This window comes from Penicillium taxi (genome assembly GCF_028828555.1).
Source record: "Penicillium taxi strain IBT 34144 chromosome Unknown utg000003l_segment0_segment0, whole genome shotgun sequence".
Lineage (NCBI taxonomy): Eukaryota > Fungi > Ascomycota > Eurotiomycetes > Eurotiales > Aspergillaceae > Penicillium > Penicillium taxi.
Genome location: NW_026643205.1, coordinates 2,807,387 through 2,832,222, shown reverse-complemented (window position 1 = coordinate 2,832,222; position 24,836 = coordinate 2,807,387). Strand labels below are relative to the sequence as shown.

General features: G+C 46.8%; 7 protein-coding genes across 7 annotated transcripts; 3 read left to right on the top strand and 4 right to left on the bottom strand.

Annotated features, from left to right (window-relative positions):
* Nucleotides 1–537: 537 nt before the first annotated feature.
* On the bottom strand, nucleotides 538–2,996 carry N7495_004493 (putative RING and UBP finger domain protein; the record flags this gene model as incomplete). Its single annotated transcript, XM_057207144.1, has 2 exons — nucleotides 538–1,764; nucleotides 1,815–2,996. 2 exons carry the CDS (start codon nucleotides 2,994–2,996, stop codon nucleotides 538–540), a joined length of 2,409 nt encoding a protein of 802 aa, XP_057064824.1.
* Nucleotides 2,997–5,674: 2,678 nt separating this feature from the next.
* Nucleotides 5,675–8,006, bottom strand: N7495_004492 (uncharacterized protein; the record flags this gene model as incomplete). Its single annotated transcript, XM_057207143.1, has 2 exons — nucleotides 5,675–5,775; nucleotides 5,825–8,006. 2 exons carry the CDS (start codon nucleotides 8,004–8,006, stop codon nucleotides 5,675–5,677), a joined length of 2,283 nt encoding a protein of 760 aa, XP_057064823.1.
* A 1,519-nt stretch (nucleotides 8,007–9,525) lies between these two features.
* On the top strand, nucleotides 9,526–11,455 carry N7495_004491 (CAAX farnesyltransferase subunit beta RAM1; the record flags this gene model as incomplete). Its single annotated transcript, XM_057207142.1, has 7 exons — nucleotides 9,526–9,983; nucleotides 10,141–10,296; nucleotides 10,359–10,433; nucleotides 10,484–10,611; nucleotides 10,676–10,793; nucleotides 10,868–11,146; nucleotides 11,200–11,455. The coding sequence occupies 7 exons, from the start codon at nucleotides 9,526–9,528 to the stop codon at nucleotides 11,453–11,455; spliced, it is 1,470 nt and encodes a 489-aa protein (XP_057064822.1).
* Nucleotides 11,456–14,261: 2,806 nt separating this feature from the next.
* On the top strand, nucleotides 14,262–14,923 carry N7495_004490 (uncharacterized protein; the record flags this gene model as incomplete). Its single annotated transcript, XM_057207141.1, is given in 3 exon segments — nucleotides 14,262–14,286; nucleotides 14,440–14,635; nucleotides 14,653–14,923. 3 exon segments carry the CDS (start codon nucleotides 14,262–14,264, stop codon nucleotides 14,921–14,923), a joined length of 492 nt encoding a protein of 163 aa, XP_057064821.1.
* Nucleotides 14,924–15,575: 652 nt separating this feature from the next.
* N7495_004489 (uncharacterized protein) lies at nucleotides 15,576–17,177 on the top strand (the record flags this gene model as incomplete). Its single annotated transcript, XM_057207140.1, has 2 exons — nucleotides 15,576–15,978; nucleotides 16,162–17,177. 2 exons carry the CDS (start codon nucleotides 15,576–15,578, stop codon nucleotides 17,175–17,177), a joined length of 1,419 nt encoding a protein of 472 aa, XP_057064820.1.
* Nucleotides 17,178–17,356: 179 nt separating this feature from the next.
* Nucleotides 17,357–17,979, bottom strand: N7495_004488 (uncharacterized protein; the record flags this gene model as incomplete). The annotated part of the gene is made up of 3 exons (XM_057207139.1): nucleotides 17,357–17,430; nucleotides 17,487–17,799; nucleotides 17,878–17,979. 3 exons carry the CDS (start codon nucleotides 17,977–17,979, stop codon nucleotides 17,357–17,359), a joined length of 489 nt encoding a protein of 162 aa, XP_057064819.1.
* A 3,575-nt stretch (nucleotides 17,980–21,554) lies between these two features.
* Nucleotides 21,555–22,256, bottom strand: N7495_004487 (Hpt domain-containing protein; the record flags this gene model as incomplete). Its single annotated transcript, XM_057207138.1, has 3 exons — nucleotides 21,555–21,966; nucleotides 22,019–22,182; nucleotides 22,236–22,256. 3 exons carry the CDS (start codon nucleotides 22,254–22,256, stop codon nucleotides 21,555–21,557), a joined length of 597 nt encoding a protein of 198 aa, XP_057064818.1.
* Nucleotides 22,257–24,836: the final 2,580 nt, after the last annotated feature.

Sequence of the window (24,836 nt, the reverse complement as noted above, 5' to 3'; positions counted from 1 at the left end):
TCAACTTCGCCTCTGTTCCAATTGAAGTCTTGGAAAGAGGACTCTCGTCTTTTTATGCTGTAGTGATTTTGACCAGCACCTGACCCTTCCTTTGTAGTTTGAAATCAGACCAGTGAACCCGCTGCGACAGTAGAAAGCACTTTTCGTTCATAAATACTGACCAGTACCAATGGTACCCGCAAATCCCCGCTTAATCCCCGGGGCACTGCGGGGATAGGTGGAATCAGGCATTGCATGGAGTTGAGTGGCTTCAAACTTGCTTTAAACTGGTTGTGATCGTCATTCTTGCGCTTATAATTAATAGCCGGATTCCAGGGTTCAGGTTTTAGTATAGTGAATATTCCTCGATGTGTGTCGGTTGGCCATTAGCTGGCGGTCCGATGAAAACCGAGACGCAGGAGTTAAGCAGACTTGAATCGCTGGGAAATATGCCCTAATTAGTAAGCTTGAAGCTTGAAGATAACGAGGTACGGCGAAGGTGAGTTGTGACGTAGTACCTAGGAGGCCCCCAACTTGTAAGAATAAGTGTATCATTCGTTAATCATAATCATATACATAAATTACAATACTACTTTTTTCCCTTCCCCTTATTCTTCTTTTTTTCTTCACCTCTGGCTCGGGAACAGGAACACTAACAGTCCCTTCAACGATATCCTCGCCCTGCCCTTGCAAGCGCTGCGACCCACTAATAAAGAACGTCAAGTCCCGATTCTGCTCGGCAAGATCAAGCTTCTCAGCCTTCAGCGTGGTATTATCCGTAGTCAGAATATCAACTCTTTCCATCAAGCTCTGATTCATAGTCTTTTCCTCGCGGTACTCCTTTTCCAACTGGCGGGCCATAGACTCGAACTTCTCGGCGCGTTTCTCGAACCGGGTCCGATCACGCTCGAGACAGGGGATAGTATCGCCGGAAAGCTCGTTATATTTTTCCTGTAGGTCTTTCAAACAAGCTTTTGCCTTTTTGGCGGCATATTCTGCTGCGGCGGCTGCAGCACTAGCCTGTGATGCTTTGTCGGCTGCACGCTCGACGATCTCTTCAAAGTAGGCGCGCTGGCTTTCGAGCTGGCTTGTGAGGAGGTGTGTGTATTCAACGCTCATGTTCTCTAGCTTTTCGCGGGGCACGGCATCGCCCCAGTCTGGCGGGTCCAAGGCGCTGTGATCTGCCGCTGGGAGCTCGACCAGTTTACCGTCGGTTTTGCTTTGAATGATGCGGTGCACGTAGGCGTCTCCTACATAGTCCCAGACGCGCTGGGAACTGAGGTCTATGGCGAAGGCGTGGGCTGTTTGTTTCCAGTGGTCAAAAGCGTGCGCACCGTCGTAACGTCCACATCCAATCTCTCCACATATCAGACAAGCCCATAAGTTCGATTCGGTACGACAAGTCGCGCACTCGACTGGATCACCATCGGAATCGGTGATCATGCCGCTCTTGCGGAACTCGTCTTGAGTGTACCGGCACACAGGACAGCCGCTGCCTTTCCATTTCTGCAGACACGTGCAGTGGAAAACATGCTGGCAGATAATGGTCAACAGACCCGTAGTCTCGTCCATTCGCTCCAGACAAACGGGACATGTCGGCAGTTCAACCAGCGCCGGCGTCGGTGGCGCAAGAGGTTTTGTAGAAAGCTTCGCTTGACTAGAAGAGACAGCAAGCCGACCCGGTGTCGGTATGGCATCAGCGTCATCGACGAAAGTAGAAGGTGGCCCAGGCTCAACGACCTGGATCTCAACCGACTTCACAAAAACAACATGGCACGTCTCAGGCTGCAAAGCATTTAGTAAATTATTCTTTGGTGCTCATCAGTTCCACATACCTCCATACTATTAAAAACCTTCCCATTCCACTCTTTCTGCCACTCCATAGCCTTTCGCCCACTGCGAAACTTCATCAAAACCATATATCGATTCGCGCGTGGAGTCCTGATCATCCTGAAATGACTGACAACATCACTAGTCTTCTCACCCACAAACCCCAAAAAGTCCGACGAAGACAGATAAGAAGGCACAGCCAGAACACACAAAGTCGAGCACTCATCCTCAGGAGACTGAGCCGGCGAAGATGCCATCACAGGGAATGGATACGATGCGCCCGCATCGGCCGAACTAGTCCCCATCCCAGTTCCGGACTGCGATATCTGCTGTTCACCGGGGTGTCGGGCTGCGGCAGCCGAGCCCTTGAGGTAGGTCGGGTAGTCATCGTCGCTGTTGAGGAGATACGGCGTTTCTAGGGTTTCACGGTATAAATGCACAATACCCCAGACGCTATCGCCGACTTTCTGATCAAGAGGGATGTAGTGACCCTTAGTGCGTAGACCACCTAAGATATCGGTTCCAATGCCCGTGGCAACAAGGTTTTCTTCTTCGCCACCACCAGAGGCACCAGTATTCTTGGCACGACTCGGAGAATTGGTTGGCACGATCATGTCAATACACTGAATGGAGATTGTATCAGAGCGACAGTCGCTTTCGAGTTCGGCGCGGGTTTGGGGAGATGTAGTCGGACGATATTCGGGAGGCAGAGACAGATTCTCAGTGACTCTGGAGCGACCGAGAGGGGAATGAGACTGCTTAGGTCGAATATTTAGTGTGAATTCTTTGCTGGCGTGTATCTTATGAGGGTGGCTCCCCGCACCGGATGGGGGACTGGAGCTCGATGGCCTGCGCCTCTGAAATGGTAGGAGAGCTTCCCATGCAGGGTCTATAGCGAGAGATGGTCTTTTTGCTTTTGTAGATGATTGGCTTCTGGGTCGGCAAATTTCGAAATTCAAGTGGTAGAAATATGCTGGCATCCCGGGCGGTACATGTGGGGTGAGACCGTTGAAGCCGCGATGTTTTTCTTGATTGCGATAAGATGGTGATGATATAAGCACCCGGACCTGTGCTGATGTGGCGATGGCAATAATAACAACAACGAAATCGTACCGTACGAGGTTCACCCTAGCGCCATTAGTGGTATTATTGTTCGGCTCATTTTTGAGACTGCATCGGAAGATCATGTCGGTCTGAAATTAAGTTTGAAGTGGCGTTCAGGCTCGTATTTACAGGACTAAGGCAGATACAGTTTACATTGGGTAACAGCATAGTGTTAGCGATAGCGAGACTGACTAGCAGTCATACATGGTATTGTAGATATTGACTATGAGGGCGCACCAGCACACAGTGTGGGTGATAAGAGAAAGAAATAGGTCATCGTAAAACCATGTGAAAATAATAAGGAAGCCTCAGCTTCGAAACCAATCCAACGCCGACTGCTTGGAAGAAGTCCATGGCAGTTAATAAATAAAAAAGGAGAAATTTACTGACCGCCACGCAGACGGAGGACCAGGTGGAGAGTAGATTCCTTCTGAATGTTGTAATCAGACAGAGTTCGGCCGTCCTCCAGCTGCTTGCCAGCGAAGATAAGACGCTGCTGGTCAGGAGGAATGCCTTCCTTGTCCTGGATCTTGGACTTGACATTATCAATGGTGTCAGAGGACTCAACCTCGAGAGTAATAGTCTTGCCGGTGAGAGTCTTGACGAAAATCTGCATACCACCACGGAGACGGAGAACCAAGTGGAGAGTGGATTCCTTCTGAATGTTGTAGTCGGACAAGGTACGGCCATCCTCAAGTTGCTTACCAGCAAAGATAAGACGCTGCTGGTCAGGAGGAATGCCCTCCTTATCTTGGATCTTGGACTTCACATTATCAATGGTGTCAGAGGATTCAACCTCGAGAGTAATAGTCTTTCCAGTAAGAGTCTTGACGAAAATCTGCATACCACCACGGAGACGGAGAACCAAGTGGAGAGTAGATTCCTTCTGAATGTTGTAATCGGAGAGGGTGCGACCATCCTCAAGTTGCTTACCAGCAAAGATAAGACGCTGCTGGTCAGGAGGAATGCCCTCCTTATCTTGGATCTTGGACTTCACATTATCAATGGTGTCAGAGGACTCAACCTCAAGAGTAATAGTCTTGCCGGTGAGAGTCTTAACAAATATCTGCATACCACCACGGAGACGGAGGACAAGGTGCAAGGTGGACTCTTTCTGAATGTTGTAATCGGAGAGGGTGCGACCATCCTCAAGTTGCTTACCAGCAAAGATAAGACGCTGCTGGTCAGGAGGGATACCCTCCTTGTCCTGAATCTTGGACTTAACGTTATCGATGGTGTCGGAAGACTCCACCTCGAGTGTGATAGTCTTGCCAGTGAGAGTCTTAACAAAAATCTGCATACCACCACGCAGACGCAGGACGAGATGAAGGGTGGACTCCTTCTGGATGTTATAGTCAGAGAGGGTGCGACCGTCCTCAAGCTGCTTGCCGGCGAAGATCAAGCGCTGCTGGTCAGGTGGGATGCCCTCCTTGTCCTGGATCTTCGACTTGACGTTGTCGATAGTATCGCTGGACTCCACCTCAAGGGTGATAGTCTTGCCAGTCACTAGAAAGGGAGGTTAGCAGATGAAACACTTCGAGTGGCGCAGTTGGATAACTCAGTAATCCGATAGTAAACTCACAAGTCTTAACAAAGATCTGCATGGTTGCAGTATGTTTGATTCAGTAGCAGTAATGGGAAAGTAGATAATGAAAGGTAGTTATGGAGGGGGTGAGAGGGTGAGAGGGTGAGAGGTTGCGAGGCTGGGAGATGTAAGAGTAAGAAAAGGAGGAAGGGGAAGGTTAAGTAGGAATGGAGAGGCAAAGTGTCTGACTAAGACTAGGCAGTAACAGTGGTTTGGGAAGTTGCTAGAATATGCCGAGTGCCGGATGAGTCAAGTGAAATAGGAACAGGACAAAAAACGCCACCTGGGAAAATCTTATTCCTATTCTCTTATTACTTCTCTCATTGCGAACTAAATTCAGTCTCAACTGCTCGTTTCACTTGTATTATGATATCCATGACGCTATCTATGGCACCATCCTTGAGGGAATCAATGACGTTAGTTCTCTTATCGCAAAAAGAGGGGGTGGAGATCCCGTGGCTATGAATACGTATGGATACCGTATTCTATACTTAGAGCGAGGTCCACCGCATCCGGCTATCTCTTCTACCTTATCCTTACCTTACGGATAAACAGAATCAATCTTAACCATTTCCAGTTAAAAGCAATAGTATGTAAACATGATCTCTCGATACGGGAATCCTCGCCGTTTTCCTTACTCCGAATCCAGAAAGAGGCGAGAGATCAATGATTGCCAAAAGATAAGGCGGTCAAGCCTATATTTCTTCTCCTTAAAGGAGGCAAAAAAAAGTAAAACAAAAATAAATACGGCCGTCCACAGTCATAAAAGTTCGTGATCCTCGTTGATCGCGAAAACAAAGCTATGCGAGAAAAATATACCACAAAAAAAAGGTCAATAAAAACATAACGGAGCTGGAAATGAGAAAATGTCCAGTTAGGAAAGATTTCAAAATAACAGATTGCCAAAATATCACAAGATGCAAACAGGCCCAGTCTCACTAGGAGAGGACTAAAAAAAAAAAGCAGGAGATTTCATAAAGAGTGAGGGAGAGGATGTGCTGGCGCACGCTCACGACCGAATTTCTTAGTGGCGTATATGCGTAATTTCTCGTCCAGGTCATGGGATGAAAAGCATTGGGGTGCAGAAACAAAAGTCGCTGGACTGTACTCGCTAGTGAAAGACAGTAGTCGTTGAAAACATCATCGTTATGATGCGCTTGCGCATCGTTGGGTCATTTAGTTGGCTCGAATAACAAGACGGGAAACAAATTTGTTGGACAGGCAGTCGAAGTCATGGCGGTTGAATTTAGTAGCGGTGCGGCTACGGAGGTATTTTTCTGTTCGAGTCAGGCTAAGTCCTGTACTTGAAGGATAGATTTTACTTACCATGTTGTTCAACATGTTGTCGGACCTCGGTCATTGTGTTACAGACGTCGGGATTGGAGTATAGTAGTTGGTGATGTTTCTGTGAATCCCACTCTGTGAATGGAGGCAACTTCTGTGAGATGGCCTGGAACAGTCCGACGATGACACCCACAGGGGTCGTCTCCATATCAGTGCAGAACTTGTCAACCGCGGCTTGGTCCGGTGTACGGTAATGGCTGTCAAACTGCATCTCCTCCCATACGGCCAAGAGAATGGAGGCTAGGATGAAAATGGTAGGCCAGTTCTTCAGCTTCTCACCACTGTACACACTCGAGTAGAGCGAAGATAGCTCCTCCAGCACATCCTTCTGGAGTTCACGCCACATGCTAGCCATGGCACACTTGATCTGGAAGTTAATCATGACGGGTGCCATGGTCTTGCCTCGGAACTTGGATGATTGATCATTGATCTTCCCTCGGAAGCTATCCTCGTCGCCCAGGCCCTCGATCATGGTGACATGCAGAGTCAGGTTGTAGGCGACAACCAACTTCAGCGCTTTTCGGATCACCGGGAGCTTAGTGCGGTAGTAATAACGGAATGCAGTCTTGAGCATCTGGGTGAGGAACGGGGTGCCTTCGAAATAGTCATCGACAAATTTCTCAAAAGTACCGTTCCCGTCAATATGGCAGTCTAGGTACTCGGAAAGCATAGCATGCGAGATACCCTCCATGCCAGCGGAGAGTTTGGCAGTCTCGACTTCGTATTGTGTTGGCTCGCGGTGCATAGACTCGACCCAGTCAATCGTGAAGCACTGTTCATCCCGTACGTACACCTCGCGGGCTCTGATGGGCATGATTTGTCCATAGCCGTGGGTGATATACAAGGTACGTTCTTGGTCCGAGAAGCCCTTGATGTTACCGACCGAGAAACCCATGGAGATGTGGCGCTCGTAATCGGCCTTCCAGTCCTTCATGAAATATCCAATCTCTTTAATATCGATGCGAGTACAAGGGACCTGCCATAGCCGAGCGTGCGATGGCTGGCATCCAGCACATGGCTCACCCTTATCACAAGTCTTCTTAAGGAACTTGCAGCGCAAGCAAGCGCGCAGCTTCCGGATCTCACTCGCTTGCTTCCGCTGGTCGGGCTTCAGAGGGCCTTTTCGCTTGCCGACGCGCTTCTCGGTCGTCTCCGGCTTACCGTTCTGCGATGACTTGCGAACCTTGGTCTCTGAGGTCTTGGCAGCGATGGGGCTCTTCCTCGATTTCCGACTGGGAGGAGATGCTGACGAATGTGATCCCGATGAGCGAGTCGGTGTCGTAGACTTTTTGATCGGAACTGGGATAGGGCGCACCATGACGCTGGGACTAACCGCAGAGGGTGATCGAGAACCAGTGGAGGATGAGTGGTCCTCGCAACGCATGATAGCGTTGCTGGGCGGGGAGGTACTAGCGTACCGCAAGTTACAGCTGTGGTAAGAATAATCTAAATGATCTGATCCAGGCGAACTGATCGGGTTGGAAATATCAACAAAGCTGCCGTAAGAACCAGAGTAGGAAGACTCGGAGAGACTTCGGTCGTGAAGGGTCTGAGTAGGGTTAACAAAGACACCTTGCTCCGGGAAGGTGAAATCGAGTGAGCGTCGGTGGTCGACAGTAGTCCATCCGTTATCACTGCTAGAGAGGGAACGGACCTCGAGATAAGTATCTGTAGGCGAACTACTATCTAGAACTGGGTGCGGGGCGTAAGAGACGTCGGAAAGACCATTTAACACCGGCATCAGATCAGAGTGAAAGTCATGATAAGCATAAGGCACCATATCAACCTGACTTGGCATGGAAAGGTAGGGAGCATCGAGCAGACCAGCACTCATATGGCCCTGACCGGCCATGAGATCCACTGGGGAGGACTGAAGGACCATTCCATAGCTAGTAGTAAACTGGGGCACAGAGGATGGGTCCTCGGTCGAATATGGTAATTGATGATGTGGGTGAGGGGTGTGCAAATGTTGATAGTGCCAATCGACCATCAGGCTCGGGTCTTGGGCCACCGATTGTTCAAGTGGGTGACCGCTGGTTTGTAGCGGCGGTAGCGTCGAGAGATCGTGGGTTTCCTCTGTTATGTTTTGGTCTACCGGCCATTGATGTAGATAGGTTCTTTCATAGTCGACCAAAAGACCATCCGATAAGTCGATATTTGACATAGTTGGTATCTTCTTTGAATGAAGATTCGTAAAGCTGGAAGGAGAGGACCAGCCTGGATGGTAAAAAGGGCTCTTTCTTTCAGTAAGAGTAAGAAGGAAGCCCACAAGGAAGAGGGAAAGGAACCGAGGCGGTGGGGACGGCAAAGCAGCGGTGAGCAAGAGGAAGCGCTAAGGAGGGAAAGTGGAGTATAAGTATCCAGTCGTAAGTAATTCATTAATGCCACGCCGAGTGAAAAGTATTCCAGTTGTTCGGTTGATTTTCTAGTCTTAGATTGATGATTCTGGGGAGTTTCATGATTCCGATTATGCTGTTCTGGAATGCGAACAGGATTTGCCTTATAGTTCTTGACATACTTTAATTCTACCTCCTTATTTCATATACAGTTATATTCATATATTCATATATATTTTACATTCGCACTCTTCGGAAAGTAAACAGATATTTCAACTGTATGAATGGTATTTGCCCCTCATCACTTTAAATCCAATAATGAGATACTCGTGCCACGGAACTGAGACACGGACGGGTCGGGAGATTAGGAGATCAGTGGATATAGGTGCGTGGCAATACCACGCTATAGGTCTGTGCTCTTAGTGATCTGACCGATCGTGATGATCATAACACCCTATTCCATTAGTAGTGAGAACAAAGGATTCTAGTTCTTCCCTTTTTATTCCTCGAACTATCCCATCATTCGTAGTCTCTACCAACACTAAGTCTACGCCAAGTGGAGAAAGGATCACTTATGCACCACAGAATTGCTGGCAGGGATCTCACCATGTTGTGGATACTACTAAATAAACGAAGACAAACCTTGGAAGCCTGGCAAATTTCAAACTTTGAAACTTGACCCTTGACCCTTGAAGAAGGCAGCAGGAATCAGGCAGAAATGAGACTTGACAGGTCAACTAGAGGCTAGTTATCTTGTGCATCAAGCAAGGGAGTAAAAGTACAACAACGCAACAACGCAAAAACACAAAAACGCAACAAAATGATGGGGATATGCTTCAGCCATCGCCGCATGCCACATTTCGGATCCATCACATCGTATAACTTGAGTCTTATTGGTTGAGCTTGTACTCCATACTGTTTCCCCCCCTCTGACATGCAGCGGAGGATTCAATAGCTTGATGCATGTTCTGGCATGACGCACCTCGAGACCACGAGATCCGAACCTTGGTCTGGTTTCTTTGTTTGTACGGCTTCTTGCTTCTTGCTTATTGACTTTTGTTTCTTTCAACGTGGAACTCGGGGATCTGGAATGAACGTGGGAATGTCGAATGGGGGATGATGTGTGGAAGGTGGAGGTCGAGGTTGAGAATGAACGGCTAGAAACCCCCGCGGAAAAAAAAAAAAGTGGGGAGAACAATGACAACGTCAATCCCCTACTCTTCCCCATTCATCAAGTCGAAGAGAAAGAGAATTGAGCTTGTAAGAAGGTATTCAATTAAAAAGGGAACTACTCTTTATCCATTGCAAGATATTCATATAATTGGATATTTCCTCTCTCTTCTCTACATGCCCATCGTTTCATCCCATCGACGTAAAGTGCGATTTCCAAAGCCCCCAACTCCTATCGCCACAGAAAAGCCAAAGCCAAAGCCGAAAAGGCGCCAGATTTCATCCGGAATGGCCAGCCAAGAGTCACAAGAGCCACGACCGGGGATCCCAGCCGTGTTCACACAACCGCCGCTCATTCGTGACCCGCTTGTGACGGAGACCATCGATCTGCAGGACGCTACTCTTGAAAAGTGTCTACCTTTCCTCAAGGGAGTTCATGACAAGCAGAGTGGTCCTTTTAATGCATATGGAGTGCCCACTCTCAACCGGGATGATCATGTAGCTTATCTTTACGATGCGCTGGAAGATTACCCCTCGGGGTTTGCTATGATGGATGCGAGTCGTCCATGGATGGTGTATTGGAGTTTAACCGGCCTGTTTCTCATGGGAGAGGATCCAATTCAATTTCGTGAACGGTAGGTTTATTTTTAATTTCACCATTTCGCTTATTCTGCTTATTTCCTAGTTTCGTGAATATTCTACTCTTTTTTTTTTTTTTTTCTTATTTCCAGGAGAATGCGGGGTTCAGCACTACATGAAACTAAAGAGAATGCAAGACTAACCCTCATGCAGTGTGCTAGCAACCTTGCGCCCCATGCAGAACTCTACCGGCGGCTTCGGTGGTGGCCATGGTCAACTATCACACATCGCCGGAAGCTATGCTGCCGTTTTGGCACTTGCTACTGTCGGGGGTGAGGATGCATTCTCCATGATTGATCGACACGCCATGTGAGTTGTTCAACCCCCACAAGCATTTGTATTTTTAGCTTCCGATTAACTTAGCTGTGTAGGTGGCAATGGCTCGGTCGATTGAAGCAGGTTGATGGAGGATTCCGAGTGTGTGAGGATGGAGAAGAAGACGTGCGGTAGGTCCAATCACATCTGCAATGCATGATTCGGACTCTAATCATCTCAGAGGTGCATACTGTGTCATGGCCATTCTCACTCTGCTTGATTTGCCGGTGGCGCTACCTCCCACCTCAAAAGCCCGGAAGGCTGGCTTAGAAAATTTAACTGACGGCCTGGCAGAATATTTATCAAGATGTGAGCTATTCCTTGCTCGTCTCTATTTGTCTGTGTTTGTATTTGCTGATCTTTCTATATACAGGCCAGACCTTTGAAGGTGGCATCTCTGGAAGTCCTGGTGTGGAGGCACATGGGGCATATGCTTACTGCGCATTAGCATGTCTGTCTCTCTTAGGTTCCCCGGAGGAGATAATCCCCAGGTACGGATCAACAGCAGCTCTCCTTGGCCATAATCTTCCTATTTTCCTTTCTTCCCATGCTGACATTCTTAAAGATACATGAACGTGCCTCTACTAGTCTCTTGGCTATCTGCTCGTCAGTACGCCCCAGAGGGCGGTTTTTCTGGCCGAACAAATAAGCTCGTCGATGGATGCTATAGCCACTGGGTTGGTGGATGCTGGCCAATCCTGCAGTCGGCTTTAGATGGAAAGCCTCGAGGTTCCGATATCCCAATAGAGACAGTTGGCAGTCTGTTCAGCCGCGAAGGTCTGACCCGATACATTCTCGGGTGCTGTCAATCACCATTCGGAGGCCTTCGCGACAAACCCGGAAAGTAGGTTTAATTCTCTCGATGCACAGATGTAAAGCTGACGGTATCACGAAAAGAAACCCGGATTCCTACCACACTTGCTACGTCCTAGCAGGCTTGAGCGCACTGCAGCACTACCATTATCGCACGGACACTAGCTCTAACAAGAAATTTGCAGGCGCTTTTTCGTGGAAGTCAACCCCGATCCGGGATGGCAATGTTTACGAGCGGAAAGACCGCTTAGAGCCCATCCACCCTCTCTATGGAATCCCGTATCCGGCCGCGGATGTCATGCGGCTCTGGTGTGAAGCCCAGCCTGTGATGCTGGTCTGAGGGGGTTTTAACGCATGCCGTGTCATCCGATGGGGCTCGGGTTTGGGTTTTTAACAGCGAAACGTCACTTGCGGTGCACAGCGGGAGAAAGTCACATAAGGGATGACTTGATCTAGAGGCCCTCAATTAATCTAGCAGCATCGCACAAGAAATTTCTCGTACATAGAACCTATCGTGTACATCGCACACATTTTTACTCGGATTCCCGCCGCCACGCGAGAATCAATCCACGCAGAACCTGGAATTTTCAGACGCAAGGGATATTATCTTAGAGGCATAGTGCAACGTCAGAAGAGGCAAAAAGGGCAATAGAAAAGGTTTAGTTCATCATCCCCTAGACTCTAGTCTAGACTCATAGTTCTAGTCAGTTTTATCAAGAAATCTAGTATCTGTATATGCTGCATTGATACCCTCTTCACTGGGCATAACAAACACTAAAATCGCAAGTCAAGCTGCAACAGGCCCAACAAGGCAAAAGACATCGTCACAATGACTATCTTCCAGATGCCAACTCATCATGCATCGAGTAACTCAGTGTGTTTGAATCGCATCTTTCCGAGAGGGGGTACGTGCATTGAATCTCGAGCCCCTCCTAGACGCGTTCTGCACAACATCAACGGCTGCCAATCACGATGTAGACTGATTCTCTGCATCGCGTCTCCATGAGGATCAAGGAATTCAAAGGATTCTGGATGAGATACATGGTAACTACATGGTAGATGCCAAGCTCTGTTATCGTGCAGACAAAGAGTATTAGATATTCAGCGAATACTACGGTATACTATTTCCACGCTCAACAACAAACTCAACAAAATTCCCTGCCCCATTCCTATCCACTGCCCCTCCATAATATCAACTAAATTCAGCAAATATTGCCCAAATTTTAGTCTCCGCTAAAGGACCAATCGATCAACCAATAGAATAACTGGGAATAAAATCCCACCACCGGTTGCCCGGCGTCTTTAATTTCTCGGCTTGAAAATCCATTGGTTGATAGCTATGCCAACACATCAGTCTTATATACCCACCGAAAGAGAGAGGGAAAAAAAAAGAAAGCCAACAAGACAATACAGGAGGGAGGGGAAATTGGAATGATCGAAGTAGCAGAAACAAAATGCAATAGTGACCTTTTTGAGGAGACTGCCTATGTTCCCGGTCTTTTGCGTTACCTCGCATCGGACTTGATGTTGATTTCGATATTGCGCCTTGTACTGATTTTTAGGAACTGTAAGGATGTCGCATATACTGGGAGTCATAGTCGTAGATTTGTTCTTAATGCCTCTTATTTCAGTACACAGTTTCACATAGCAAGAAGCTGAATGTCCTGAATTGAGTATATTAATTTGGCTCTATCGCATTAACCTACCCTTCCCTTCTTCCTCTTTTCATTCGGCCTTGCCCTCAACTGTTGACACGGTGGATGTTCGATACAAAGTAGTTCAATTGCAGCTCTTTTCAATCCAAGTTCAATGTTCCGTAGTTATCTGTACTCTGTACTATGTGCTTTGTCTGTACTTCGTACCGCCATCAATTGCGAACCCACGGTCTCCGTGGAACCTAGAACCTGTGCTGCTGGTACTGTATACACACCGTCACAGCAGATGGTATGACTTCCGACTCCGAGGTCAAGGTCGAGATCGAGCCTTGGAGGTCTAGGACCATGTACATTGTCTCCAAATGCTCATTGCCCCACTTAAGTCTCAAGTCTTCTATACAAATACGAAAGATAAAAAAAAGAAATTTACAATTTATACAATTTATACTTACATTTGAAAGTGATATCGCCATCTGAACTCCTCGATTAGTCGATTTTTGGTATTTATCCCCGCGGTCTCTTGCAGCTTCTTCGTATAAAACCGCAAACTTGTATATGTATGTTCTAGCCGCGTTTATTCCAAGGTTGTATACGTCTACCTGAGTTACCGCCGCTTTTATTTTTGAATTCGACGAGCCATGTAGATTTCAGTCTCGCCCTGAGCTTGTTTTCTCACTTGATAAGAAGACCGTATAAAATGCAACGCGCTAGTAGTATATCATTGTTGGAAAATAAACCAAAAGATCCTTCAGCACTGAGTGGATGGGCTCCAGGGCTGTATTTGTCCACTGTTAGGATCTTTCTAGTGGATTATTCAGGTAGCATTACAAGGGATGGAGAGGACAGAAGAGTAGACTCGAGTCTTCCAAGGTTTTGTCCATATGTTAGAATTTTCTTTTGTCAGTACATCAAAATTTGCATTTTATTGGGGTGATTAGATCGAATACCGTACTCAGCTCTACTCATCTCTAAAGCAGCAAGCACCACGTACTAAAATGGAAGGGGAAAGAAACCCGGTACCCATGTATCAGTATATGTGGTGTGGCCATTCTTCGAATTGACTTAAACATATTAGTTTCTCGCCAGTTTTCCACTTCCCCAAACTATCCCTCGCTCTCCAATCCTGCCTTCCCCGAAATTTCTAGATACACGCTAAAGTAGTGTACGGCAAAGAAACCTTTCAGGGCAATCAAAAACCAGGCCCAATCAACGGAATCAAACTTTACACTGTACAATCTGTCCATGTCGGATATCTGCGTTGGCATCACCATCCGCATATCACTGTACCTAGGTAATTGCAACGCAGCTCGAGTCGAGACTCAGCTCTACCCGTTACCCGTTGAGCCGGCCAATTCAATGCTATCTGGGTAGTCACCTCACCTTTTCGCTGCAATTGGAAGTCGAAAGCTCAGAAACGCCAGTCTTGCGTAAAGTACGAGGGTCTACTTCCAAAGCTGGGCAAGTCTAGCTCCGATTACACCGACTGCCGACATGTATTATATTCTCTACCTGGCAAGTAAGTTTCTTTTGCATGCATTTTATTATGCATTTCGTCCGTATCATTCAGTTGCAATGCCCCAATTCATTGAATCTTTCCACTTACCCTGCTATTTTGCGAACTCCACTCGCTGCCAGGCTCAGGAAACATTGTCTTAACCATTCCACACAGGCCTCTGTCGCCGCCGTCAATGGCCAGAACCTTCTTACGAAGCCTACGCGGCAACAGCAGGGTACACATGTGTAGTACGAGTCAACAACCGTGAATACCAGACTGATACAGTGTTTCAATCCGAGACAATGGCCCGTGAAAGCGCCGCTATGCGCGCATACCTGATATGTCGAAATTTCTCCGTCAACGATGGCATGTATCCGGGGGTCATAGTCATGGTGGTGCAGTGCAGGGCATCCCGGTTGCCATTGGCACTGGGCGCAAACCTGGCCGCGATGATGATACCGACACCTCTGTTAGTAGCGGAAGTTGGAGTGGGGATAGTAGTCCTGAGCGGACGGTTGCTGGCCATGGCCAGGGATTCAATCAGAGTAGCAGTCTCAGCGGGACTGATGATCGTCAGCCTGTTGTGAGTGTTCCTGCGATATTTCCTATAATTTCCAATAATTACGAGCGGCATGAAGTGGACGATGCATCATATTAATTTTGGTGCAGCACTTGTGACTTCCGAGGATCGACTGCACCCCGGAGCTATATCTCGAGGCAGATGAGAGGCATTTTGATCTTGGGTCTTTTTTGGTGGAGGTCTACACATATCACGACTTATGAGATCGCTTTGAAGCCTCACATTAGATGGAAACGCGACTGCATTGCGATGTCGAGTCAATGACTGCTATTGTTTGTTTCTTTCTGTCTTTCAGTTCTTTTCAAGTTGCCCTCAGTTGTAACTTGCTGTGCCCTCATATAGATGGAGGATTGATATCAATTGAGCTGTAGGGCCGCTCGAAAATATTAGTAATCAAACTTATCCACTCTACTGCCACACTTCCACGCCACAGTTAGTAGTGACGTCATTGGACCAAGACAGGGAAGTGAACATGCGCTGTTGACGACGCTGTACCTGGATCTCCCTGTTAACTTCCGTAATTGACTAGGTCGAGATAAGCAGGCCCAATTGTACCCTCTATACTCCAGAATTTCTCGAAGCGCCCTCTGCGTCATGGATTGACTACCTCTGTTCGACGCTCCTACCTTCGAAGTTCTGACTATGCGCTCTTAACATCTCAACGGCCCAATCCAACCCAGAGTCTCTTTAATTGAGAGAAATACACAACTACATAGCTAAGCAAACGAAAATGCGGCTCTTACCACGAGGCTACTCTGTCTTGGCAACAGGAAGTAGGGGACTGACGCGTGAAGCTGGAACACACTCATTAATGGGATTGGGTAGATCCTCTGCCTTGTGTCGCTCAAGATTATACTCTGGGTATATAAAGCCACCTTCAAAGGAATATAATGTAGTATCTACCTCATCAGCTCTAACGAGACTGGGCCAGCGCCCAAACGCACGTATCGGAACCCCTCAAGCTCTCCTTGCACAAACCCAGACTCGATCTTTCAAAAGGGCAAACTATATCGAGAAAATTGGCGACAATGAGAAGGCTGAAGAGATACTGGAGTCGCTTCATGACCAGGCTCATCCCCAAAGCAAAAGGGCCGAGAGCCTCAACACGGGTAAGCCAGAAGCTAAATATACCTGTTCATAGCTTCAGTGCTGACGATGGAACCTCGAAAGGAAAAATGTTGACGACACCCTCACGTCTTTTCAAACTAATAATCCCACTGACGACGACTGGCAATTCAGGCCAAGACAAAGGTATATACCGCAACATCATCAAGTTGCTACCCACAGGCTAACTTTCCCAGGAATCGAACCCATAGCTATCTTAGTCCACCCGCAACAACCACTCTCATACCTGGAACGACTCATTCAGTCCGAACTTCCACCAATAGAAGGCGCGAAGGGACAACTCCGTCCACCAGCCGTATCTTTCATAGCCTTGCAGCACGAAGACAACTCCATCAAGCCCAAAAAGCGCATTGAAGATGACGTGGAACCAGACAACAAAGATGAGGGTGCGAAAAAAGAGTATTCCGGCAAAGCAGTCGAAAAGCGCCGCCGCTCGCGAGAAGAGGACTCAGAAACGTACAGCTACCCCCGAAAAACCGATACCAGTCTAGATCCTCTAAACGGTGAAGCAGAGCGATTCGTCCGCTGGTCGCAAGCTACTGAGGTGGGAGATTTCATTCGAGACGCAGCACGAGCGCGCGAGTTCATAGTCTCCATCGAAGGATCACCGGCCGGACTTGGCCAGATCCGCATCACCGTGCCGTCATTTCTTGAACGAACGTACTTCCTCCGCATGCGGCTGCGGAAGATCTCGCGGCATATTCAAGCCCTAGCAGATATCAAACATGAGTGCGATGAGCTCGCACATCGCGGCGCACAGCGTGTTGCCGTCGGTGGCTTTGGAGTTCTCTCAGTTTGGTGGGGCACTGTCTACATGTTGACCTTTCAAACAGAGCTCGGTTGGGATACTATGGAGCCGGTGACTTACCTGGTCAGTCTTTCTGCGGTGATGGGTGGTTATCTGTGGTTTTTATATCACAACCGTGAGATATCGTACAAGTCTGCATTAGAGTTCACAGTCAGCACTCGACAGAAGAAACTTTATGAGCAGCATAATGTTGATTTGCAACTCTGGGAGAATTTGATTGACGAGGGAAAGTCTCTTCGGAGGGAGATCAAGAGTATTGCTGCGGAGTATGATGCTGAATGGAATGAACGGGCTGATGAGCAGGATGAGCGGGTTACAGAGGCATTGAAGTCAAATAAGGACAAGAAGAAGGAGAAAGACGACGAAAAAGACAAAGATGAAGAGGAAGAAGAAGATTGATCTGAGGTTTATCTGATAAAAACGCGATTAAAATTTCATTTGTTTTAGACTTCTTTTCGGATATTCAGCATTGGCATACAACTCAGTTCTGTTAATACTTTATCTGAACATAAATACAGAAGAAATATATGATTTCAACAGCTACAAATGCACCAAGGCCGCGAAGAAAAGCAAAACAGCTAGAGTGTCCCATTTCGCACAGGGTCATAATAACCCTTCTTAGGTGCCTCCTCAACCTGTCTAATCCTCCTATCTGCAGATAGACGCAATTAGTATAAGCCAATTGGCAAAAAATGATGACAATCTTACCATCAGCCACGCCACTACTCTCCCCCTTCCGCCGATTTCGATTATTCCTTACATCCCGCGAACGGAAAACACTGTACAACAGCCACCCAGCCACCCAATTCGGACCGTACTCGCCATTCGTGACGCCACGATCGAACAGCGGACGAGTGAGCGGGCCAGCACTGCGCCAGATTTCCATGATAGCCCAGCGCTGGTGATCAGGGCGGATGTGGTGCCAGAAGAATGGGGGGCGGGTGTTTGGGTCGGCGCGCACGTTGTCGAGGAGGTGGGAGGTGTCTTGATTCATGCGGTTGTAGACCATGATAGCCTCATCCTGACAGTGAGTTAGTTTCAGTTTCATTTTCTAAGGACGGTAAGGTTCTAGACCGCTAGGTTGTCTAGATGTACTTACTCGCATAGCGCGGTAATACTGCTCATGCTGTGGATCATGCGGGTTCAGGCCTAGTGCGTGCATGAAATCTTCTTTTGAGACTCGAGGACCGACGGGGGCCATGTCGTATAGTTCACCGCAGATTCAAGGTTCCAAAAGTGAGAGTTGTTTGTGGTAGGTATAGACTCGGCGTAAAGAAAAGGAGGAATTGAATAAAAGTATCAAGACCAGACTATTGGAGGCTTGGAATATCCGAACAAAAGACCAAACGGACGCTTTATATATGTAAGATAGTTAATGAGAAGGAACCTTGGAGAACCTTGGAAGCTGCAGTGATGTTGTATAGAGTAGGCCCTTGATTATCAATTTATATCAATGATCCGAACATCCTCGTCGGTATGGCGTTTGAACCACAGATAATGTACAAGCCCATTAATGAGGTCAATGCAATCAGATCTCACCCCTTGAAAACGAAGCGGGACGAGACATTAACGAACGATATTATCAAACAAAGTAGCAATCGACAAAGTGGACAGCGGACCGAGGACGGGGCCTTGGACAATGCATATCGAGTATCTGGAGACTTCCAGGATTACCAGTGTATGCCACACTTTAAGGATACCTATAGATGTAGAGTCTACTGCGGATATAATAATAATTACGAAAAAAAAGAAAATGTGGGGGGTGCAGTCTTGACTTCACCTCCTGGTATTAACCGCAACCAGTCAAGACCAGAGCTGGACGGGCCTATACAGAGTCAAGACTGGAGCAGCCACAAATTGCAAGCTTCTCATTGATGAATTGCCCGTCGTACAATGGGCATGGGCAACAATCTCAAATCGACATCACAACCCCAACCCCGGAATTACGGCACACACGACATTTTGTTTGTGGGTTAAAGGGCGATGATACTACGGCCCAACCTTGTCAACCTTGGTAGCAAGAGATCTCCTGATATCTCAGCTACAAATGGACTTCGGGAGATAGGCAAGAATCACAAACGGGTAGAATAGCTGACCGGGAGAGTAGTGGTGCGGTAGTACACACACTTTCTATGGAGATGTCAATAATTTCAATTTGCAAACAGGACTATCTTGAGACATTACGCGGGGTCGGGGACTGAGCGTTAATTTAAGCTCGAGGGGAGAAGAGAGAAGAATATCTATCGAGTCTATTATCCGGGACAGATTGGAATACACTCATACCCGTATTGAGGCAACCGTTGTGGTTTGCATCGGATCTAGATCTAACGAGATCTAGACCTCAGGAAAAGGGCATAGTCACTCAAGAACAGAAATCCAATCCACAACGGCTCACTCAGTACAAGAAGAGAGGGAAGTTGACAAACTCTTTACCCCAACAATCAACTGACCGGTCCAATTGACGCGTTAGTCGCCGGAGAAGTTGAGAACTGGGAAATAATCAGCCTTGAAAACCTACGCCTTCACACAGAGGATGACAGGGCCCAACCCAATCACCGCCACATACCCTATTCAAGAACCCGGGAAATAATCCAATAGGTAGAAAGCCATGTACCATCCCGCACACGACAAAAAAGACTCGCTGGCTCCATGCCGTGTGACGCAGTAAGCCGTATACCCGGACCAGAATGGAATTGCAATCTGGCTTGCCGCTAGCTGATGGAGATAACGACCAGCTTACCTGCTTTTACTTGTAAGCGGCGATACCGGTTGGATGGTGAGGTTTACTACTTCTGTTGGGCCGTTGGCATGCATACTATGTTCAGTATGGGGAAATGAGACACGAAAGCACCTGAGCAGCAGAATATGCTCTCTATATCATATTCCAATAACTGAGAATATGATGGTCTCAAGGATCGATCACGCCAGGGCTCCTTCCCAAGTTTGTTTGCAGAAAACCCACAGGCAAATTATTCCTTCCTAGAGTCGCTGAGATCAGTCCAGCCATACGGACTATATGAGTCTTCTCCCGAAGATCCTACTAAGACAAATATCAAACAGCTCAGCTCACTCTCTATAAAGTATTCTAAACCTTGATTTCTCAATTTTTTGTCATGTTTTATACCCCGGGAAACTAATTTTTGTCATCACCATCCGCGTGAAACAGAAGAATTCCATCCCAGGTTCCAAGGTTCCCGGAGCATACAACCTTGTACTTCAAGGCCCAGTAAAAGAAGCCAGATTGACCTGTCCTTGAAGGATCATCTCCATCCCAGATGATGTAAGGTTGAAAGATGCGAAAGCGAGGTCGTGGACAAGGTGACGAAAAACCATGGCGCTCCCAGTGCATATGAACGAACCCTTGGAGCTAACCTCGGAACTCGACCTGGGCAGCTGTGTCGTTTGATCGTCTACTCTAGTTGATCTTCAGTCACCCGTTCAAGGCGGATGTAACCTGTAAACCTTGGGGCTGGTGGATTAATGTGCAATTATTTGGCTTACTTATTAATTTTAGACAATGCATCGGCTTTGCACGTCCACCTGAATATAATTTGATTCTTTCTCGGCCTCAGATGGGACTGAGATCAGTCAGGGGCTAGATTTGTCCCCAGTCGTCTCTCACCTCGTTCTTATTCTAAGGTCTTTATCGACCTACAATTGGGGGGCAAGATACACCTCAGCATATAATAAAAAATTCGGCATGGAAATAGATGGATTATTCAAAGGTTAACCGGACTACCGAGGTACCTAGATAGTCAATAATCAAGGGCTGAAAAGGCATGTTACACTTCAAACCACTTATATACAGCTCGATCCATGCAAGTTTCGACAACTCGTCTTCCATTCTCCAATTCTGGCTCAAGTTCATCGAGTCTGAGGTATTCGAAGCAAATATGTCATTTAAAAAAGTAGCATGCTTCGAAGGTTGAAATAGTGGCATAACTTGTCAATTCTGGAGGGACAGAACCTATAGGTGGCCACATATGTTTTCACCTCGGGACCTATGGAGTGAGGTTCAAACGGTGAACATTGGAAGACTCTTAATTTGTCTCGCATTTTAAGATTTTAAACTCATGAACTATGATCTGGAGACCCGACAAGATCCAGTCATAAAATGACAAGAGTTCGAGGCACTTGACGTAAGGGACTTTTGTCCTCGCTTAATGGACTACCAATCTATATCGAGAAATCGATCTAGATTCATCTACTCGATCGTCGAATGCAGTATGCACCACAGCCATATTTCTGGATTGATAGGCTCAGATGCATTGAGCTTATATCCCCTTGTCTCCATGCGAAGTGGCCGAAGGAAGCTTGTAGGAAACTTATTGGTCACTCAGTAGATACGACACGCTTTGTCTAGATTCACTTTTATACCCTTCTGCCCGTTCCAACTCCACTAGAACATTGAAATAGTCTTCAGACATACTCTAGGCTTACCTTCCGGCTACCTTTTACAGAGGAATCATTCGTTAACTCGATACTTGTCATAAGACAAAACGCGAGCAAGGCAGCTAGCTATGTAGCAGCATTCGGATTCAGTATATCTTCTCTCCATAGGATGTCCATCCACTGCTCAAACCCAGTAAAGATGGTAGAAGACGGGAATCTTGTATGTACGTCAAGAAAACCATAAAACCGGACAATAATAAAAAGGAGGCCATGACAATGCTCCAATCCGTCGCTAAAATAGATAAAAAGAAAGAGAGGCAAAAGTAGGAAGAGGAGAAGAAGTAAAAAGTGAAAAGTGAAAAGTGAAAAGCGATCACAAGCCCATTATTTCTTCTCGGGTTCTTCTTCCTGCTTAGACTCCTCTTCCTTGGCGGACTCTGGCTCTTTCTTGGATTCGGGCTGCTCTTTTTTGTCGTCCTTGGTCTCGTCCTTGGTCTCGTCCTTCTTTTCGGCTTCAGCTGGTTTGGGCTCTTCAGGCTCGGGCTGTTCACCGAAAAACAAGCGCAGGAACTTCTCAACCTTGGCATATTCGATCTTGACGTCCTTCAGCGTAATATCGATGTTCTTCAGCGAAACCTCACTGTCGGGCTCATCGATGGCACCAGTTTCATCCTTACCAGCGCCGAAATTTTGGATCTTTTCGCATGCATCCTTGACGTGGGTGAGACCCAATGTAGCTGAGGATCCCTTCAAGAAGTGTCCGAGTGCGGACAGTTCAACCAAGTCCTTTGCTGTACTGTAGGGAGGTTAGAAGCAATCCTGGTAACGTGATATTTCGAGTGACGTACAGGGCGTTCTCCATTTTCTTAAAGGTTTCGTCGGCCTGAGTAAAGAATCCATAAACGATGCTGTGGCTGAATTCACGCTCATCATCGTCATCCATTTCGAGGATCTGCTCGAAAGTGCTCTCGTCGATAATATCCTTGACATCGGAGAGCTTTGGCGGGGCCGCCTGATTCAATGGTGAGTCTCTGTATGCATAGCAAGGGCCAGGATGTTGTTTACCTGCTTTGGTGGAGGAGCCATTTCTGTTATGGAGATGAATTAGGCGCAAAAGGCAAAAGCAAGGAATCAAAAATTATTCCGACAGATTCGTAAGATGGAGATGAGTCCTAAATGTGGAAGTTGAGTGGATTGTGGTGGTGTCTGGAGGATCTAGTCAGCAAGTAATTCCCCACAGAAATGAATCATGTAATCAAAATTCGTGTCAATAATCATGTGATGCAATGAATAAGATTACAAAGACTTGGTAGCTTTACGCCAGAAATGTATTACATATCAAGGCAGCTGAGGAAAGTAGTAGGTTGTGGACAGGGGTGAAGAGGTTGGAAGAGAACAACATCTTAGACTCTAGCAGATCAGGAATACCAAGCCACCACGAGCTAAGACCGATAAAGTGGGTTTGTCAAGCCACTGACGAAGAAGATGGCAGATACAAATCAAACGAAGGCAAAGGCAAAGACAGACGACAGCTTACAGTGCGATATAGCGATATGGGGGGAGCAGAGAATGAGGTGGGGAGAATTGAGGGTTGGCCGATCAGTATAAGGCGAGCGAGGTGTTTTTTCTTCTTTTCTGCAACTGCAACTGCAGCAGCTGCGACTGGCCAAGTGCAATATCAAGTGAAATGGCAGTAGGAAGAAGCAAATAAAGAAGATCAAATCCAGTCGGGTATAGGGAACATAAGGTGATGCAGGGCTAAAAGGAGGGGCAAAACTTGGAGACGCAGCTGTTCTTACCTCTTTATCAGTATCAGTAACGTCCTGGAAGCCTAAGAGGGAAAATGGAGAGGCGACAAGAAGACACAGGAAATGTTAGCGAGATGGAAAGGGGAGGGCGGAGACGGTTTGGGTAATTATGGGTTATGGCCAAGAGAGAGAAGGGAGAACGGAGGGGCATTTTCGTCTTTCCTTTTAACCCCCCTCCACACTCAACTTTTGATCCTTTCTACCTTATTTGTATTTTAACTTCTTTTATATCTTTTCAATTTATTTCGTTCATTCCGTTTTGTTTGAATATTTTATATATATTCTACATCCTTACTACATAATTGCATTGTCTGATACTCAACATACCTCATATCTGATATGAGTGAAACCATCCGAACTGTGAGATCATCGGGCCATGTAGCTAACTGTACCAAAGGGTAAATGGATAGTGGAGAATCCCCTAACAGGGAACGTAATTATGGAATTATTGAAAAAAAGGAAAATAGGGCTGTATCCATGTTAACCGGCAAACAAGGCCCAAACCTAACCGGGAGATTATAGTGGCAAGAACACCCCTCGTTAGACGTCATAGCCATAGTAGAGTATGCTACTAGTAGTAGTTTAATGGTTACAATACCGAGTAACGGTTGTGAATCAACTGGAATAGTAGCTAGCTAGTCTGCCCTAGACTGCCTTCGATATATTCCCCCCGAGTATTTTTTTTAAAAATGCAGGTATGAATTGCTATCGGTAAAATATGATCCCGGTTGGGGGTCTCGGCCCTCCGGAGCCAAATATTGAAGACTCTTCATGCGCTTCAACACGATTTGACGTATAAAAAAAGAGGACCCGGTCCGGGTATAAGAAGATTAAATATGACGTGTAAGGACTTCAATAAAATGGACTTGTCATATATATAGTAGAATGGTTTTAATTGAACTTCAGATACGCAATGCTAGGTGAAAATGCTTTTCCCTATATATAGGGGAAGATGGTGCCTTTTTTTTTTTTTTGATGCGTGGTTCCAACGCCACCAATCAGAAATTGTATATAAAGCCATGACATCAGGGCGGAGACCCAGTCCGAGCCTCTGATGTCACTGTTTCTCCGTATCAGAATTACTTAAATACGTTGAACGTTGAACGCGCTAGTGTTTAAAGCTTTCTCATATCCTATCTATACTCCTTTTGGTTTTATACTACTTTGCACATCAATATAAAGTACATTTCATATGTTTTAAGTCTATTTTGCATAGATCTCAGATGTCGCCCAAGTAAATACAGCAAAATCCTACTAGTCATTCTCTGATGTCAGCTTGCATGCCGTTAATTTGCCGTGTTTAAGTACGGTTACTAGGTATTTGGTGCGACTTGATAGCAGGATGAACTGATGAGCTGTCATCCCCGTGGACAGTCGGTAAATATTATCAAGTCTTCTATCTCTCTTGAGTTCTTCCATATATACTCTATACCCAGGACTAGGTACTGTATCTAGCAAACTACTCCGAACGCCGTTACATTGTATAGACCCTGTAAGTCAGCCCATGGATTATTGACCAGCAGCCCATATTCATGGATTCCTCCAATAAACAAATTCTGGCCCCACTGTCTCTTCTCTCACGTAACTAAGGGAGGAGCCCGTGCCAATAGTGTGCTCCTAGCTTGTGGGTATTACATTTCCCGCGCAAACCGCAGCTCTCGCCATAAATGTGTGATGGAGTTAGAAAAACAAATACTGTGTATACAGCTGCTCAGCTGGCTAGGCGCAGTCTGACACCTATGCAGCCCTAGAGTGTGGGACAAAAATGAGTTCATGATGTATAGAGAAATGGACGGCCGCATATCTAGGTACCACCTGCGGAGATGATACATAAGAAAGATAGGGTAGATCTCCAACG